Source organism: Passer domesticus, chromosome 4 (genome assembly GCF_036417665.1).
Source record: "Passer domesticus isolate bPasDom1 chromosome 4, bPasDom1.hap1, whole genome shotgun sequence".
Taxonomy (NCBI): domain Eukaryota; kingdom Metazoa; phylum Chordata; class Aves; order Passeriformes; family Passeridae; genus Passer; species Passer domesticus.
Window position 1 is genome coordinate 84,144,279 of NC_087477.1, and position 20,536 is coordinate 84,164,814.

The 20,536-nt window shown below is 43.9% G+C and overlaps 1 protein-coding gene across 5 annotated transcripts in view; it reads right to left on the reverse strand.

Moving 5' to 3' along the window:
- ATRN (attractin) overlaps nucleotides 1-20,536 on the reverse strand; it is a 149,785-nt gene that overhangs the window by 99,501 nt on the left and 29,748 nt on the right. For 3 of the 5 annotated variants that reach the window (XM_064419196.1, XM_064419197.1, XM_064419198.1), the window contains exons 2-4: nucleotides 15,365-15,448; nucleotides 10,972-11,085; nucleotides 1,871-1,999 (exon numbers count right to left, since the gene is read on the reverse strand). In XM_064419196.1, coding sequence (XP_064275266.1) covers nucleotides 1,871-1,999; nucleotides 10,972-11,085; nucleotides 15,365-15,448 — 327 coding nt within the window. Of the gene's footprint in view, nucleotides 1-1,870; nucleotides 2,000-10,971; nucleotides 11,086-15,364; nucleotides 15,449-18,199; nucleotides 18,280-20,016; nucleotides 20,043-20,536 lie in introns of those variants that run through there. The other 2 variants (XM_064419201.1, XM_064419199.1) reach the window with 2 other exon arrangements.

Sequence of the window (20,536 nt, forward strand, 5' to 3'; positions counted from 1 at the left end):
CAAACCAAGAGAGTCATCTGCTACCTGGTGTGATGCACCTGTAGAGATTTGTAGTCTATTCCTAAAAAACTGCCTCATTTCACAAGTTAAACTAGTTAAACTTGCAGCTCCTCTGAGAAAATTAGCAATATGATTTTTGTAAGTCCATTTGTAAGGCAAAGGACTTCCCTTAAAACACCCAACAGTAAGTGAGGACTTTAATCAGAGAATAAGGCTGCTGTGGCATCTGTGCAATTTATACTTAAACTGCTCACAATTAGGTGCTATTCTGGGATCTGCTTATCAAGAGAACAACTGGAGATGAAACCCAAGCCAAAGACGTGCCTGGTTTGAATAACTTCTGATTTTATAATATCTGCAACTTAGCTAAGGCAAAACCAGATACCTTGGTAAAGATCCAAATTTTGAGATCATAGTAATTTCCAGACTCCAGTTTTTCTAGTGTATCAACCAGAATAATTCGCAGATGGGAATTAGTACCCATATTCTCACTGTCACTGGCTCCAAGACATCATTTCACAAGTGCTGAGTGAACTACTACCTACACTCAGTGGTAACTATGAAGACTGTTATGTACCATTCCATCTACTTGCTGGAGAAATGTTATGAGCAAACCTAAGAACCAGAACACAAAACAGCACTTGAAAATTTTTTGAAATTATGAAGAAAGTGAAGAATTAAAAGAATATTGTTCTTGAAGACAATATTTTATTGCAATGGTGCAAATCTAACAGCTGGCAGTAGATGGAGTCCTGGTTTATGCAATCAGCCAGACTTGGAAAACACTGCCTCTTCAGCTCCTCTGATCCCAGTAACTTTGCATAGACTCCTCATCTTCCTCTGGAGTTTGAAGAGGTGCTGGATGCCCCCCATTTTAAAAAAAATCACTATTATGTGGGTTATTAAACACATATTTGTGTTTTTACTAAGGATGAAGGCACTGAGACTTAATATTCAAAAACTAAGCTACTCATTTTAAGAGAAAGTCAAGTTTTGCAAGAAGTCAGTTATAACTGAAGTTTTTCCAGCTGTTTTTTTTTGAAAGAGGTGAGACCTCCTGCAGGTTATTCCCAAATCAAATCTCCCCGTGTGGCACAAACATAACTTGCATCTGTAGGAGCAAAAAAAAAATCCAAAGCTCATGATCCCTGCAGAAGCAAAACCTTCCATCTCTGTGAGTATGTCCACACATTTACAAATGATAACTGACAAGACAAAACCTTTTTAAAAGCAGTTGATGAATTAGTTTTAATTCATTTAATTTCATTTTAATTCATTTAATTCACCAGAATTACTTTTAAAAAGCTCATCACAATGAGGACTAAATACATGTCAGTGAGCAGAAAGCACCCATCTGTTTAGAATGTGAATAAAAGAATATAAAACCAGTCCAGAATAAAAAGAAGCCAGATGAAGGGATACAATCCAGGGGTTGAACAAGGAAGCAAATCCCAAGGATGACGATCCTCAAGAGTACGTACAGCCCAGTGTCTCAAGTAAAATGTGTGGCTGATAGAAAAGTGCATTTCTGCTAAAGTATCTCTGCAGAGCATTCAGCAGCACAGATGTGCACAAAACACATAAATTCTTGTTGATGAGATAGAATCAAATTGATCTAATAACATAGAATAAATAATAAAATGTCTTTTGGAGCAAACATTCGTCCACACTCACAACTGACAAGTTGTAACATTGAGCACATGCCACTTATTAGCTGTTGCAAGGGTATAATAAAGATAAAAATCTAATTTCAGGTGTCTGCTCATAATTACACACTGCAATGGAAACTGCTTATTTCAAGACAAAAGTAAGAAAAAGGGAAAACTCCTTTTGCTCAACCTGCACCATCAGGTGGAGTAGTGCCACTTACTTATAGGTGATGTTAAACCCTGTGAGATTATAGGCAGCATCACTGAAGAAATGTAGAAGAGCATATCCAGAAGTAGCTACAACTTCAGGTACTGTTTCATTGCTGTCTTTCTCAGGAACAATAAGACCACTAGAAAAGTAAAAGAACAATATTAGAAGTGAAATAAAAGGGAGCAAAGCAACACAAGTAAATACACCAGAACATTCAATAATATAAGTGTATTTCAATAAAAGAATTGAAAGCCAATGTATTTCTACTATTTGAAGTATAATGAACTTGTAGAATCATAAGTACAGGTATGTTGGAAGTATTTAATCTGAAAACCTGAAGTTATCTAGAATGTTAGATATCCATATCAAAAACCTTTCCCTACCTTGTTACTCAGCAAAGAATTAAGCAGGTCCCATTCATAAAACAAGGTGACATGTTTGGAAATGGAAATTAATGCGTCCCAAAAGAATAAAATCTGTATTATGAAGTCAAACTAAAGGTCTGCTGAGACCAGATCTCCTCCTGACTGTGGGCTACAAAAATGACTGGGAAAGGCTGTGACAAACCAAGCAAGTACAGAACATTATAGCAATGTGTAATCCACCTTCAAGACACCCAGTTCAGATGCTTAGACCTGGAGCATACACGCAAGCCACCACAGTTAAATAAACCACTTCTATCCAATTCACTTCTTAATCATTTATATCCTTTTCACCTGGAAAAACTGCATCAGTGAGGAAAATTTAATTCCACAACAGCAGAAAAAGGATTATTCTACTCATTTTTTATTTGCTGCCTCTTGGGTTCCTTTTCTGTGAGAAATACAAACAGTCAGCCATGGAACCACAGACCGGTTTGCATTAGAGGCTTAAACCAGAGACCTGAAAACTCACCTCATTCCAGCCCCTGCCATGGCAGAGACACCTTCTGCTATCCCAAGCTGCTCCAAGCCCCAGTGTCCAACCTGGCCTCGGGCACTGCCAGGGATCCAGGGGCAGCCACAGCCAATCTGGGCACCCTGTGCCAGGGCCTCACACCCTGCCAGGGAACAACTCCTAATTCCCAAGATCCCACCCAGCCCTGTCCCCTGGCAGTGGCAGCCATTCCCTGTGTCCTGTCCCTCTGTCCCTTGTCCCCAGTCCCTCTGCAGCTCTCCTGGAGCCCCTGCAGGCCCTGCCAGGGGCTCTGAGCTCTGCCTGGAGCCTTCCCTTCTCCAGGGAACATTCCCAGCTCTCCAGCCTGGCTCCAGAGCAGAGGGGCTCCAGCCCTGCAGCAGCTCCGGGGCCTCCTCTGGGCTCTCTGCAGCAGCTCCACGTCCTCCTGCTGTTGGCCCCAGGGCTGGGGCAGCTCTGCAGCTGGGCTCTCACCTCAGGGCCACAGGGACATTCTGGGTCCCCCCTCCCCTGCTGCCCACGCTGGGGTCAGCCCAGGGCACGGGGGCATTGTGAGTCCCAGCTCATGAGGCCAGGGCATGTCCAGTTTTTTACCCACCAGCATCACCAAGTCCTCCTCCCCAGGGCTGCTCTCAATCCCTCCATCCCCCAGTCAGTTCTCATACTCGGGATTGCTCCAGTCTGACACAGGACCTTGCACTTGACCTTGCTGAATCTCATGAGGTCCCTGCAGTGCCAGTCCTCAGTCATGTCCTGGTCCCTCTGGATGCCATCTCATCTCTCAGGAATTTCAACTGCCCCACATTTCTCATCATCCCTCCTTTTATAAGCTCCACCTGATTCATCACATCCATATTTGTTGTCTTTTCTATCATAGGAACCTGCCACACTATCAACTCCCACCTCATTCTTTGCTTCACACTTCTGGATGCCTTTGGCTGTTTCTCTCACCCTTCCAAGTTCTCTGAGATCCTCCAGCCTTTCAGTTTTCCAGGACTTGCAGAGAGAAGCAAAGATGGTGGGCAAGACTATCTACAGTATTCCAGATACACTACAGATTCATATAATAGTTTGTCAAAATAATTGGAGTAAACTGACAAACTAAAATGAGCTTTGAAAAAAAGTAACTACTAGCTATTTCCATATTGCACTAAATACTTCATATGGGAGAGGGAATGTTTATTTTTCATTTAACAGAAGCCTGACAAAACCAAAAAAAGTTGATTCCTCCCTCATATAAAAGGCATCAAAGTGGGCACAAATTCAAAGTCTATTGAATTTATGTTTTTAAAAGCCTTTATCCATGTACAGCACATTGTCTACCACCCCCTGTTCCCTGTCAGCTGCTATTTTCCTGTACAGATCCACCTTTTCCCAGCCTCACGCCCGCTTCCCAAGCCAAAGCTTTGTGACAAGCAGGGACTTGAGTGGCAGAGCAGAGCATGCGGGGCAGGGAGCCGGGGCAGCTCCAAACAGCCCAGCCTCATCCCCTGCCCAGCCACTCCCCACTGCCCAAGGCCACCAGCAAGCAAAAAGCAATGATGAAAATAATTTTCCCCTGAGAAGAACTTACTTTTCCTCTTTTCACATCTATTTAGAATAGAAAGCTAATGCAGTTGAAGTCAGTTTCCTAAGACAGAGTAAATGAGTTTATCTGCTCAAGGAAATCACTCCCAGCTATCCACAGCACCCACTAACACCACCTGAGAAGCACTTTTTTGTGACCTGAACTTTTCTGTCCCCATGCTACAATACAATGGTGTGCTCCGAGAGCAGAACAGACACCCAGCAATCCTTTTTGCTACAGATTTGGAGGTATGTGCACCAAAACCAGCAGATGAACAAGTTACCTGCAGTGGAATCACACTGAATACTGCACAAAAGCCCTTTCTGCACAACAAATCTTACAGTGGACAAAAACATGTCCTACATTTTACCAACACATCATAAATATCACTGGGACCTGATCCCATGTTTTGGCTAAGCAATTCTAGCACATCTGCTGATATACATGTCAAGAAACATTTCCTTATGAGAAAGCCAAATTTCCCGCCGCTGCTCATTCACTTCTCAATTATATGGGATTAAACAGCAAAATTAATTCCCTTTCATCTCTCTGGAAGAGGTGCTTTGTTTCATTCTCAATGTTTGAGACTTTTGAAGTTTATCTCTCTCAAAAGACCATCTCCCACAAAACCAAAGAATAAAAAGCCTAACAAATTTCTTGTTTGGTTCATAATATTCCTTTGTAATGGACACTACAGGACAGTACATCTCCACCACAGGAAAACAAACACTTGAAAATAATTTGTGTGAGGCAAACTGCAGCTCAGGGACAAGAAAAAAATTGCTTTGTTCTGGTTTCTTCTTCAGCACTTACCACTGATATCACAGGGCAAAATAAGTGGAAGGCAAGACAAAAATTCCCCTCAATAATCTTTCCTAATAAAAAGACTATACTAGACAATTCTTTGTTTTCTCAAAGAAATCTAAAATTTGGGATTTTTAGACCAGAACATAGGTACCTCCATAACAATGCTTGCATCCCAGATACTCCCTATTTCCATCTTTTTCTGGTGATTCATGTGTAAATAACTAAAGAGGATGTTATCCCACCTACACAAATTTAAAACACTCTAAGGAAACTTAATCACAGAATTGTCTGGGTTGGAAGAGACCTTAAAGGGTCCAAGGGAAGGGACCTCATCTGGTCCAAGCCCCTGCCATGGGAAGGGACATCTTTCACCAGACCAGCTTGCTCCAAGTCCCATCCAACCTGGCCTTGAACATTTCCAGGGATGAGACATTTTAATTTCTTTCAGAGAAAGCCATGAAGAGAACACAACACAGTGGAAACAATCAGATGCCTGAAAGGTTGAACCTCAAAAACAGCGAATAAATCAACCTGCTCCAAGCATCATATGGAATAAACAGAAGCACATCAGAATTTACATCTGCCATGAAAAATAATCCAATAGGCAGAATCAGAACGATAAAATATTATGCAAAACTTCCTTTAAATTATGATCCAGAATCTCTGAGCAACTGAACACTGGCCAAGATTAGCATGTTTCACAACACACTGCTTTTATTTCCTTTCATAAGGTTTCAAAACATTTTGCAACCATCTCTACTCCAAAGCAAACACTCCTACACAGCTCAGCTGCCCAGTGACACCCAGGGAAAGGCAAACCTCTGCTTTGGACTGAAATAACATCTGTTTCCTGTAAGCTGGATTGCTGAAGTCAATGGCAGAAAGTAAAAGACTATCACAGAATCAATGAAACACAGAATGGCCTGAGTTGGAAGAAACTTTAAAGATCATCCTGTTCCACCTCCTGCCATGGGTAGGGACACCTTCCACTATCCCAGGGTGCTCCAAGCCCCAGTGTCCAACCTGGCCTTGGGCACTGCCAGGGGACAATTCCTTGCCCAATATCCCATCTAGACCTACTCTCTGATAGCAGGAAGCCATTTCTCCTTGTCCTGTCACTCCATCCTCTTGTCCAAAGTCTCTCTCCAACTCATCATGGAGGCTCACTTCAAGTACTGGAAGTCCACAATTACATCCAGGGGACCCAACTCCTCCACTGCCCTGCACACACTGCCCTGCTCCTTCCCCTAGAGCACTGAAAAATCAGAATAACTTAAAACAAAGGGCACCTTCTCTATTATTTTTCTTGGATTTGCTATGTGAGTATCATGGTACTGGCATATTCCCCATTTCCTTCAGAGACACAACCTGTTAGAGATCAAAGCATGAGAAGCTCTACTGAGCAGAAAAAGGGCATAACTGGGAGTCGAAAAAGGAAAGGGTGAAAATACAGAGTAGAGCTCATGGAGGAGTAAAAGCATAAAGATGATACTGAAAAATCAGTGCAAACAAATTATCCTAATTTTTAAATATTTTGATCCATCTGGACACACACATACACAAAATGGCAACATTTCCTTGTTACTAAAAACCAGTCTATGCACCTCATTCATACTCAAAGCTACAAGAGTAAAACTAAACAAACTAAAAATAGAAGTTACAGAAGACTAAAAATAAAATAGCAAAAAATAACAAAGGAGGGAGGAGAATATAAGGAGACATCTCAAATTTATTGTCTTAAATGAAGCAAGATGACTCCCAAACAGCACGACTTTTAAGGAAACAAAGCAATTGCAGCAACACGTACTAAAAAAAACAAGCTAGACTACAGATTCATTATAGAGCTGGCAGCCCCTCAAATTACAACCTTCCTTGAAATCCTCTCCCCTTGGTGCAGTACAGGCAGACCCAGCTGCTGCAGCACCACCACAGGGAAGCTTGTCTGTCTGCAGAGGTGTCCAGATCACGGGCTTTCCCCAGAAACCTCCTCAGTCCTTACATGACTGTTGTTATCGAAGAATCATGGAACAGTTGAAGGTGGAAAGGACCTTAAGGATCATCCCATCCCACTCCTGCCACGGCAGAGATTCCTCCCACTGTCCCAGGCTGCTCCAGCCCCAGTGTCCAGCCTGGCCTTGGGCACTGCCAGGGATGCAGGGGCAGCCACAGCTGCTCTGGGAATTCCAGCCCAGCCCCTGCCCACCCTCCCAGCCAGGAATTCCTTGCCAAGATCCCAGCCCAATCTCCCCTTGGCCAGTGGCAGCCATTCCCTGTGTCCTGTCCCTCTGTCCCTTGTCCCCAGTCCCTCTGCAGCTCTCCTGGAGCCCCTGCAGGCCCTGCCAGGGGCTCTGAGCTCTGCCTGGAGCTTTCCCTTCTCCAGGGAACATTCCCAGCTCTCCAGCCTGGCTCAGTGGCAGGGAAGCTCCAGCCCTTGGAGCATCTCTGCGGCCTCCTCTGGACTTGCTCTGGCAGCTCCAGGTCCTCCTGCTGTTGGAAGCCCCTGAGCTGGATACACGTTCCCATGGCAGCAAGTTCAGTTACGATTTCTGGCAAAGAATTGAGAGAATAGAAGGAAAAAATAGAGGAGGGTCAACCATATGATCTATGTACAATGAGAGGCAGAAGGAGTGAGGTTTCTTTAACTTCAAGGAAAGACAGCTGACGAAGGGTGAAACCTAGTATTTGACCTCAACTACCTCAGGAGAGATTAGAGAGAAGAGAATACCAGAAGTACACTGGAAAAGGGCAAGAGGCAACACACACAGGTTGCAGCAAGGGATTGTGGCTGGATGTAAGTATTAGATTAATTTTTTATCATTATTTTAACACCAATCTCTGGACCACTGACCCAGAGGATCAATAAGATCTCCATTCTAAACATCCTAAATTCATACTTGGACTGGACAAAGGGCTCTGATGGTCATCCTCCTTTGAGAGAGGGATCAGACCCTTCCAACCCAACTCCCCCTACAGCCAAATTTGGGTGCTCAAGTGCCATATTCACCAACAAGTACCACAAGCCTGGTGAACTGCTCCTGCTCCTGAGGGAGCACAGGCTCACTTGATCCTCCACCTGGCACCTGAGAGCAACCACAGCAGCTGCTGGGCCACTGCCAAACGTCCTGCAGAACAACTGGGTTTGACCAGGAAAACATCCCCCGCCAACCAGAGCAAAATGAAAATAAAGGTGCAAAACCAGCTCTGGTAAATGTTTAATGCAGAGTAAAGTTAAGAAAACCAACTAAGTTGACATGTGCTGAGTGCAGTTTATCTAATTCAGATTTCTTCATCAGTTCTGACAAAACATGCTGCATTTGTTTCCATGTTCTTTTACTGCATTTTTGAAGCAGCACATTTAGACAGTCTCATTGTGCATGTGGTCACAAATATAAGCCAGCCAAGATATTTTTAACACTGTTTAACTAGAAAACCTTAATGTGCAAGACCAGACAGCTCCAGGGGCTCTTAGAATACAAGGAGTTTAGTCTATGCACACACTTGAACAGTGTAAATGTTGGCATTAAGCAAATATTTATTGCTGTTAAAAATTGATAAAACAAATTTAAAGCTTCCCTACAATCCAGTGCTGAGGATTCCCAAGACTATCTTATATATACACAAGATTATATATACATATTTTAGGATAAATATCATCTTGTGAACAAACATAAATGAGCATCAGAAGGTCAAGAAAACAAAACGAGAGCAGTGAAAGAAGTGAAGGTTCAAGGAATTGCTGTAAAAAGTCAGGGAGGGAACAAAAATTGAGTTGAGAGAAAGGAATTTCTAGTGTTTATCAACAAACTCTGAAACCTTACAGGGCCCAACTGTATCAAGCTCAGTCTTGCAAATCTCCTGGCAGGGTGGAAAAATAATGAACAAGGAAATATGGTTATAGTAATAACAAATTTAACACACTCCAACTAAATTGAGAAAATATTAACACCGCTCTTAAAAAATTCCAAGGCATTTATTTTGTATTAGAGAAAGCATCTGTTGAAAAAGACCTTTCTGGTACTTCACCAAAATGAGAAGCATGTGACATTTCCTGAACTTGGGTTACTGAACACCACAGCTCACTGCTAAAGAAGTTAAATTCAAATGTCATCTAAAGGAGCAATTAAAAAAAAAAAGTGTTTTTTTTTTCCCTACCTCAAAACCATTATTGTACTAAGCTCACATTTTCTTGAAGGCCCAGGCTTCCTGATTTACAGATTTCCCAGTCTGAACTGTAACTGTTAATGTTGTGAGCTCCTTATAACTTCCATTTTAAAAGCCCATTAATTTTTGGAAAACACACAAAAAATGGCAGGCACAAATCATCATTTCACGTTTTCACCAGTGTATTAAAAAATAGCTTGATTACAACAAAATGACATTCGATCAAGATGACATTTCCTGCTCTTCCTGCACATCAATCAGGGCACAATACCAGGAGAGCACTTCCAGGTGGCATTGCCACATTTCTGGAGGTTTTTAGAAGAGAAAGGTTGTTCCTTCTTCAAATTAGGCGTCCTGTTTTGACCTCATGTTGGTCTGAAGCCTTACAGGAAACATTCTTTCACTCCAAAACAACTCTGCATTTGCAGCTGAAGACCAAAAAACCACATGTGGTGGTTTAAATTTTTATCAACTTTTGTCCCTCTGCTGATCTTCTCTCACAGACATTATAAGGATTTTTTAGAACAAACACTAAGTATTTTTAGACCTTCATTACACAAATGAGAGGAAGCCCAGCAGAAGGTTAATTCTGGAAATAGTTATGCAGCCACTTGAATAAGCAGAGTCCCAGGGGAACCACTGTTTTTTTCCATAGACAACTTGGGATTATTTTCGTAATTTCAGTTTAAAGAATAAAAAGCATAAGGTGGTGGTGCCACTGCACGACAGAAACACAGAAAAGCACAAGTTATGTTTAGGTCTCAGGATGAAATGTCGATTGCTCACCAGCAGCACACTGATGTTTCATCACATGGACGAGCCAAATACCTATAACCTGTAGGCAGAACAGGAACTTTTACACATCAGGAGCTGGAGAGGAACATTTGCCATGGGATGGAGACACAGGCAGGAGAGATGGGACACTGGGAAGGAATCCTTCCTTGCGACAGCAGTGAGCCCTGGCACAGGGTGCCCAGAGCAGCTGTGGCTGCCCCTGGATCCCTGGCAGTGCCCCAGGTTGGACACTGGGGCTGGGGCAGCCTGGAACAGTGGGAGGTGTCCCTGCCATGGCAGGGGTGGCACTGGGTGGGCTTTAAGGTCCCTCCCAAGCCAAACCAGCCTGTGATTCTATGTTTTTACAAGGTTGATTCATCATTGCTGTTTCTGAACATGCTCCAAGTAACTAAAAAATTTGGAGCTTAAGGTACATAAAAGATAGACATAATTCTATGAGACCTCCATGTCTACAACACTAGCTGGCTTTTGGCCTTCTGTCTGTATTGACACACTACAAGTTTAAGTCATAAATCATGTTCAAATCCATGCATGGAGCAGTTTTCTTCTCTCAAAGGAGCCTGCACACCAAATCATCTCCAGCCCAGAGAGACAACAATAATTCTTTTGTGTCTCAAAGAATCAGGACTTGGAAATGAAAATATAATACTTAAAGGCTAGAGTGCAGTAACATGACTTGTTCATTGTAAAAGCTAAAAACAACTCCTTAATTGTTTATGCTGACAAACAGTGCACAAAAGGACACTGGCTATATGTGCTGCACTTGCAGCGTTATACATTCGGATTACTGGATCATACTTACAGTGTCAGAAGCCACATGCAAGTCAGGCTCTAAGTTAAGAAAATACCACTGGCTACAGTTAAGAGTCTCACCAAGGGGAACTCACCTAAAAGCTGCCAGTAAGGGAGCATAAATTGAGTCTCCATCATACACATACAAGTGGTCCCAGCTGCATTCTGTAGCAAAGTGATTGAATCGAAGCCTGAGGATTGTGTTTGGCCTGTAAAGAAAAAATAAATAAGTAAATAAAATATTTCTAATTAGCCACTTAACACACAGGGCAAAATTCCTCCAACACACTTTTTTGGTGTGAAGCTCCAGTCTAGACAAGACTAAAACAGAGTCATTTGGTGTAACTGTAGGTGCATTAAACATGCTGTGGTTCGGGGTTTTGTGTTTTTTTAATGCACCTCCCCTGGTATTAAGCAAAAATACTTTATGGTCAGAAAACTGTATCCTGTTGTGCAGAACAGATCACAGAACCACACAATATCCTGAGTTGGAAGGGACTAACAAGGATCACTGAGTCCAACTCCTGGCTCTGCACGGGACACCCCAACAATCCCACCCTGTGCCTGAGCGCATTGCCCAAACACTCCTGGAGCTCTGGCAGCCCTGGGACCACAACCATTCTCTGGGGAGCCTGGGCACTGTCTGAGCACCCTCTGGGAGAAGAACCTTTTCTGAGACCTAAACTAAGCCTGCCCTGACACAACTTCAAGCCAGTCCCCTTGGGTCCTGTCCCTGGTCACACGGAATCAGTGTCTGCCCCTCCTCTGCCTCAGAAGGTAGATGCAGGCTCTAATGAGGCTTCCCCTCCGTCTCTTCCCCAGGCTGAAGAAACCAAGTGACCTCAGCCACTACTCAAACAAGCCAAATGTCCCTCTGCAGCTCTCCTGGAGCCCCTGCAGGCCCTGCCAGGGGCTCTGAGCTCTGCCTGGAGCCTTCCCTTCTCCAGGGAACATTCCCAGCTCTCCAGCCTGGCTCCAGAGCAGAGGGGCTCCAGCCCTGCAGCAGCTCCGGGGCCTCCTCTGGGCTCTCTGCAGCAGCTCCACGTCCTCCTGCTGTTGGCCCCAGGGCTGGGGCAGCTCTGCAGCTGGGCTCTCACCTCAGGGGCATAGGGACACAATTCCCACCTTTCTGCTGGCATCAGCCCAGTACTGGAGAGCTCTGGGGGCCAGCATACACTGCTAGGGCAGGTCCAGGTTTTTAGCATGGTAAGATACTATTTGTTCCTCCAGGCCAATATAAAAAGATACATCTAAAGACAACTACAGAGAAAACATAGCACACATTTAATTTAGCCTCAGCAAATACCACTAACATTATGCTTAGGCCTGAAACAAATAGAAAATGAATGTGCATCAGCAGTGCTTGTTCCCACCCACAGCTGGAGCTGTTGAAAGAATAGACACAAGTGTGTAGGATCTCCCCAACAGCATTGCCCTTGAATTCAGATGAACTCCCTCTTAATCCTAATCCAATAAATTTTAAAAATGTCAGCTTGCCATATAGTCCTTCCTTTCCACAGGAGGGGAGTCTTTAGGAAGTTATTCTGCAAATGACTGTTTCTGATAGGTACAACAATCTACTCTAAGCCTTTGGAAAAGAGCAGCAGGTGGAACTCAAGGATAATGTCCCGCTTAAAGAAAAGGTACAAAGAGTACCTACGACTTCAGAACTGAGCAGCCTATGGAGTCATAGGGGATTGCTTCTACTTGAATAGCCTGACAGCTGTAGAGCAGAAAGAAACTGTCAATCAATAAAGGTTCAGACCACAAACAAAAAGGAAGAGTATCTTTGCAACAGCCAACAACTGTTAGCAGACAGCCTTCATCTGCACAATCATATGGTCCCTCAGGATCCATGGAGCTCATCTGCCTCATTCACACTCCTGGGAAAAATAAAAAGGACTCCCCCTGGGACAAGAACAGAGCACAGACACCAGCCAAGAAAAATCAGGAACTATGCAGAAAGGAAATGAGAACACTAAGGAACACAGGGCTGCATATTTCAGCTGGTTTAATCAGCACGATTATCTCTTTTCTGTTTACCACCATGCCCTGACAGCAGGGTATAAACACTCGCAGGAAAAGGACTCCAAACTATGCCTGGCTATGGAACAGGGAGGAACATTTCTGTCTTTCCAGCAAGAAAGATCTCACTTCAAAATCCACAAAGTGGTGGTTCCCTAGGAAGCCTCACAGTGGTAGTAATTATAGGCTGGAGGAGCAGCTTTGGTGACATTATTGAGGACTCATGAGAAGCACTTCGATTCTGATAAAAATATGAATCACAATATCTTTTAAAAACATAAGTTATGACAGTTAAGCTGCCTGTGCTGGGATTGCTGAGGCTGGTTTGTCTGCAATAATGCTCTTGTGAAGCATTTTTTTGATTATCTGTAATTGCAAACTGTCAGCAGCTGTATTCCTATTACCTACACAAATTAAAAGGAGTAGCCACTTGGAGCATCCAACTTTGCTCTTAACCACCTCAAAAAACTGGGCTCCTTATCAACTTAATAGTGAGTGATTGCTTCTCAATTTCATCATTCTGGATGGTTCTATGGAGCAGTTTAGCCCTCAGTTTTGAGTACCTAAGGAGCTTAGGAATTAAACTTCCTCAACTAAAATAAATGTCTCAAGCAGATATAATGAATAATTCCTCCAAACTCATCAGACCTCTTAAACAAAGAACCATAGAGTGGTTTGGGTTGGAAGGGACCTTCACAACCATCTCGTTCCACCTACTGCCATGGACAGGTTGGTCCAAGCCCCAGTATCCAACCTGGCCTCGGGCACTGCCAGGGATCCAGGGGCAGCCATAGCCAATCTGGGCACCCTGTGCCAAGGCCTCACACCCTGCCAGGGAACAATTCCTAATTCCCAAGATCCCACCCAGCCCTGTCCCCTGGCAGTGGCAGCCATTCCCTGTGTCCTGTCCCTCTGTCCCTTGTCCCCAGTCCCTCTGCAGCTCTCCTGGAGCCCCTTCCAGGCCCTGCCAGGGGCTCTGAGCTCTGCCTGGAGCCTTCCCTTCTCCAGGGGAACATTCCCAGCTCTCCAGGCTGGCTCCAGAGCAGAGGGGCTCCAGCCCTGCAGCAGCTCCGGGGCCTCCTCTGGGCTCTCTGCAGCAGCTCCACGTCCTCCTGCTGTTGGCCCCAGGGCTGGGGCAGCTCTGCAGCTGGGCTCTCACCTCAGGGCCACAGGGACACAGTCCCCCCATCCCTGCTGCCCACACTGGGGTCAGCCCAGGGCACGGGGGGCTCTGGCCTGGGTCATGTCCAGCTCTCCCCCAGCAGCACCCCCAGCTCCTTCTCCCAGGGCTGCTCTCCAGCCATTCCCCACCCTCCTGGGTTTGTGTTCTGGCTTGCTCCAACTCCATGCAGGACCTTACACTTGTCCTTGTGTAACTTCATGAGGTTCACACAGTCCCATGTACCTGGTCTGTCCAGGTCCCCTTTGATGCCATTTCTTCCCTTCAGCACCTTGCCCACACAATATGTCCTAGTATCCACTGGCAAATTTGCTAAGTGTGCCTTGATCCCACTATGCATGTCAGCAACAGGTATGTTAAACACAGGGAGAAGACTAAGGAATAGGAAAGTGCCCTCTGGGACTATAGTAAATTCTGATCCCTCAAGATGCCAAGAGGCCACAGTTTGCAGTGTCCAGTACAAGTTCACACTCCATCCTGCCAATTCACAGCCCTCTCTACCTGCACATTCAGGGAACAACACAGAATGTGACTGAACACACAGATGTTATCACACAGCATCATATCTGACCATGGAAAAGCTTTAGGGACTAAACAAATGCATCTTACAGTCCCAACTCCAACTTGGTACTATCAAAAATATATTTCAACAAGTGAGATGCTCTGAACTGCTGCACCATCAATCAGGTGACAGAGGATAGACATTAAATATGCTACTCCTGAAAACCTGTGCAAGAAATTGCTGTAAGCAATATAAGGATCAAATACAAGAAGGGCAGCAATGTGAGGGGAGAGATCTGAGTGACTTCTCCCAGTTTAGAAAACCTTTGCAATAAAAGGTCAATGGTTCCTCTGAAGTCCTCATGGCTCAGTGAGTAAAGAAACATCTGAAGTTCATCACTACAGAAACTGATTCTTCATGAGTAAAAGCTTTCAGAGCTTTCTCTTGTTTCTCATACTACTTAAAAATCCCATGTGCAGTGAATCCCATCATCTGAATGGCCCACTATGATGTCAGTTAAGTAATTAATAATCCTTCATTATTTACAAAAGTGCACTTCTTTTTGCTCACCACATGCTGTTTCAACACAAACCTCTTAATCAGAAGTCAGTTTGGAGGGCTCAGTTGCACAAAAACTTATTTACCAAGAACAATTAAGTGTTGCCCAATCTTTTAGAATAGCCAGAAAGAATTGTGAGACCTAACAGTATTCAGTGCAGATAAAACTCACCTAAAAGTGCCAAAAAGCAACACAAAATCCCAAGCTGCTTCCAACACTCACCTTCCTTCAATGAGCCAGGTGCATTTTGTCTTGTATTTATAATTTCCTGGCCCATCTGTGACATACCCTGAAGGTTCAGTGAGTCTGCAAACAAAAATACAAAGACAAACATTAGTGTCCAGTGGTTTTAAACATTCAGAAAGGATTCTCTAAATTTTGAAGATCCATCATTAGATTATTATTATTATTTACTTAAAAGCCACTATAAACAAACCAACTACAGCACAACCAAACCCAGCTGGGAGTCTCCTGTTGAACTCTCTGTTCAAGCCTTGTAATGACTGTTCTTCAAGAATGACATCTTGAAGGACATCAAGAGTGATGGTTTCTCTATATATTGATGCCATGGTTCCAATCCTATATGTATGGATATACCAACTAATCAGCAAAAGGAATTCCCCAACAGAAGATAAAATTATTCCTAAACTATTTATTTACTAACTGGACCATTCTTGCATGCAGTTCAGATGAAGGCTATGGTGCAACCTCTCACTCATTCTGTACTTGGCTCTCCACAAACTCCCTGACAACCTCCCGAATGGAGGCCTGGACTGATCCCCAAGCCCCTGGATCCCTGGCAGTGCCCCAGGCCAGGCTGGACTGGGCTTGGAGCACCCTGGGATAGTGGAAGGCGTCCCTGCCCATGGATGGGGTGCAATGAGATGGGCTTTAAGATCCCTTCCACCCCAACCATTCTGTGATTCTATATTGTTATCAACATCTGCAAATGCTGCACAGTGCAAATTCTACTCCAGCAAAAGAAAACCATTGGGATATGCATTCCTGTCTCAAATGAATTAGTAAAAATATTCCAGTTGAGTTCTAACAAACGGCTGAAGTATTGCAGAAACTGCTGAAAATAAATGACAGGGAAGGATGGCAGCAGAAGGCAGCAGCACCTGAAGGTGCCCAAACACCACGTTCTGGTAGAGAACACACTGGCACCCAAACCAGGATTCCTTCCTAGGCAAGTTACAAACTCCATGGTCGGCACACTGCCGGAGCAAATCACAGCCCTCTGGCAATATTCAACTGTCCTACTTACAACACAGCTCTAAAACAAAAACACTCTAAATTTAAACTTGGCAAAAAGAGAAGAAAGCAAAACCAGAAATTCCTCAAACCGGTATCTTGGAACCTTTTCTGTGCCTTTCCCCAGTGATCTGTTAATGCTAATGTCTCACTTTTTAACACATTCTGGCTGAGTGAAAAATTATTTTCCAAACTCTTTTCCATCAAGCATTTTTAAGGTTGATCTCTGATTCAAATTGGAATGGCAAAACTCACGGGTTTTTGAAAACCATCTTCCTCTGTCTATAAATGAATTTATTACAAGACTTTTCAACCTGAGAAATTGAGCTGAAAATTTTAAAAAGCCAATTACTGAAGTTCTGCAGGAAATGGACATTCAAACAAGTGAAAAAAAACCTCAGATTTTTGGAAGCACAAAAATCACCCGGGCTCTCTATGGAGGCACAGATGTCAGTGTAAACAGAGATTAGATTTAAAAAAAAAAATACACATGGAGAAGGTATAGATTTAGACTGGATATTGGGCAGGAATTGTGCCCTGGGAAGGCGTGAGGCCCTGGCACAGGTGCCCAGAGCAGCTGTGGCTGCCCCTGGATCCCTGGCAGTGCCCGAGGCCAGGTTGGACATTGGGGCTGGGAGCAGGTGTCCCTGCCATGGCAGGGAGTGGCACTGGGTGGGCTTTGAAGTCCCTTCCCACCCAAACCATTCCATGATTCTGTGATTTATATTTCTTTTAAAATTTCAACATCTTTGACAATTCAAACTACTTGTCCACCAACCAGGAATTCACAAAACCAAATGAAACTTCCAAGTTGGCAGTAATATCAAGACTTTTGGTCTAATAAAACATCCTTTTGACTATAATATCCATGGAAAAGCCATGAATTAAATGGTATCAACACTGATAGAATTTTGCCTGCAACCAAGAGCAGAGATTCTGAAAACCTGTGCAAGTCTCTCAAGCTAAAAACAATCTCATGCCATGTGGCAAGCTCTCAGGGAACCTCTGCTCATAGAAGTCCTGCAACAGTTTTATCTGGAAGCAATTACTAATTCATTCACCACATGCTACCAAGAGTGATACAAAAATAAAATAATCCTGTTAGTACTGTACCCCCAGGCATGTCACATTTCAGGAGGGAAAAAAAGAGAGCATTTCAACATCAACGCAATTCAATGAAATTTCAGCAAAACATTGGACTTACATTTTTAAAACTAAGTCAAACTTTTTTGATACCCTATTAGTAAAAACTTATCTGTAAGTTTCTCAGACTGCTTACTGAACTTTCTGCCATTATGGACAAATTAGGGATATTAAAAATCTATAATCTATTATTAAAATCAATTAATTAGAATCTATTAAAAATCTATAATTGATCAGCGTTGACATCTCTGAAAGGAAAATGAATAGCCTGCACTGCCTGGCTAGAGCAGGCAGTAGCATCCATGTTCTTCTATAAACACTCTCCCAGACAGAAATAAATCTTCAGCACAAAAGCACACTGAAATTAGAATTTCATCTTTCCATTCAATACAGAAAGATCAACTGATCTCCAGGCTGCAGTAAAAAGCAAACAGGCCCCTGTTCCCCACGCTCAGTGCTCCCTGTGCCACAGAGACACAGGGCTGCGTGTTGGAATAGCTGACACATGTCCCACACAGCGTTTTGGCTCGGTCTGTGAGCAAAGCCTTGGGAAGGGAGCACGGGAGTAACTCCAGAAGGAAGAGCACCCCAGGAATGAGGGACATGGATGTGGAAAGCTCTCCTGACACACATCAGGCCACTCTCATAGAAGGCTCCTACCCCACATAAGCTTTCACCACCACCGCCAGGCTCAGAGGCCTCAGGCCCCAGAAAGCTTTGGCCATGTGTGTGAGGTGGGGTTAGGGTTAGCTGGCTCACAGCAAACCCTGCAGCTCCAGGCTGGGGCAGAGGGCTGGGAAAGGGCCTGGGGTGCTGTGACAGCGTCTGGACATGAGCCCACGTGGGCAAGAGGCCACTGGAGGCCCCCGGGCTGTGCCAGCTCTGGGGTGGCAGCAGGGCCAGGGCAGTGCCCTTGTCCCCTGTGCTGGCACTGCCGGGGCACCTCCAGTGCCGGGGAAGGGCTGCAGAATCCCTGAGGGAGCTGGGAAGGGGCTGCAGAATCCCTGAGGGAGCTGGGAAGGGGCTGCAGAATCCCTGAGGGAGCTGGGAAGGGGCTGCAGAATCCCTGAGGGAGCTGGGAAGGGGCTCAGCCTGGAGCAAAGGAGGCTCAGGGGCCCTTGTGGCTCTGCACAGCTCCTGCCAGGAGGGGACAGCCGGGGGGGTCGGGCTCTGCTCCAGGGAACAGGGACAGGAGCAGAGGGAACGGCCTCAGGGGAGCCTCAGGGTGGGCAGTGGGGACATTCCTCATGGAAAGGGCAGGGGTGGAGTCCTCATCCCTGGGGGGATTTCAAAGCCCTGAGGATGTGGCACTTGGGGACATGGGACAGTGGTGGCCTTGGCTGTGCTGGGGAACAATTGGACTTAGAGGGCTTTTCCTACCCCAACAATTCTGTGATTCTGTGGTAATTTTATGACTCATGAAGAAATCAGACACCAGAAAATATGGAAAGACATCAAATACCGCTTGTCTTTGCTAACTTGGTGAAACGTGTGGCTACTACACAGGAAGTGCTTCCCTATTACCTGAATGCTACATCTCCTGCTCTGCAAGGAGCAGCTGCTACACCCTAGGAAAACAGTAAATCAGGTCCTGTACTACAATACTTAAAAGGCTCTAAACTACCACATCAACTTTAAAACCTCCAGGGTAGAAAAAACAACTGCAAGGATCTATTCACAAAAGTCGGATTAAAAACATACATAAGCGTACTGCATAAATACATATGTGTACATGCATATACACACAATACTTAAGGCTTGTTTCAAACTTCACTGTTCATAACAGTGTTCTGTACACTAAATTTTTTCTGATTTCCAAGTGGACTGCCATATATACAAACCAAAGAGAGAGAAGAGAGTAAGGGAGAAGAACCTACACACATTCAAAGAGCTCCAACCTTGAATGCTGCCTATTCCAGCTTCTTTTAAGGAAAAGACAAAAGGGAAGCAATGACAGGAATGAAGATTTAATAAAAAAGAACTTCAAAAAGAAATATTTTATGCAAAAATATTCTGCACATTTAATTGCTCCCCATTCATTCTGGGAGCCCCTGAAAAGCACAAAACCAACACAAGAAAAACAGGCAGCAATAAATGGTATCTCCTGGGTAAACAGCCAAATCTGATATTGGAAATCACCAGACAAATCCGTAGTTTCTTTAATAATAACATGAGTAATACTAGCAGCATATAGTTTTCAAATACAAATTAGTATGCACTGAGAAAATTCCTCTGTGGGCAGGAACTGCACAACAAAGCAAAGCCTCAAAGCTGTTGACTAATTACTATCTAATAAATCTAAAGCAAGCCTGTTGCTAGTGAGTATAAAAACTCACAAGAAGTACCTTAGAATTCAGAATTAAATAACTCTGCAGCACTTACTTGCTGTGACATTAAAGGTACATTATATGCTGGCAACAGGGTTTTGAATATATTTATTTTCATCAAAGTATTAATAAAGAAAAAATGCAACTTACCTTTCCTTCATTACTCTCCAGTAAAGGTAAGCAGGCTGGTTTTGGTTTATAAAACACATTAAAATTTAACCTTTAAGTGTAATCACTGGATCTCAAAATGGGTTTGTATTACTTTCAGTTAGACTGCAGTGACACTGACAGTGAAGACTCATCAGCATCCTGTGTCTGGAGAAGTTTCACAGCCTTTTCACTGAATAAACCCCAACCAAATAATCAAAAACCAAACAAAAAACTACAATAAACAAATCAAAGAGAACCAACAAAATCTAAACGAACATCCAAAACCACAAAACAAACCCAAAAGCCCCTTGTCCATCCTAATAGTTGTTAAATCTAGAGACAGATGCAAGCAATAAGTTTTCCTCCTTTCTTCCTCCTCCTTCCCAAGTGCTCAAGCACTTCACAATTAAAAGTCAGTGGTTTGGGTATATTTGGAATTGAAAGCACAAAGAAAGGGCTGTTACAGCCTCTTACAGGAACAAACACTTTCCATCCTAAATTGATTAATAATTTGACTTTG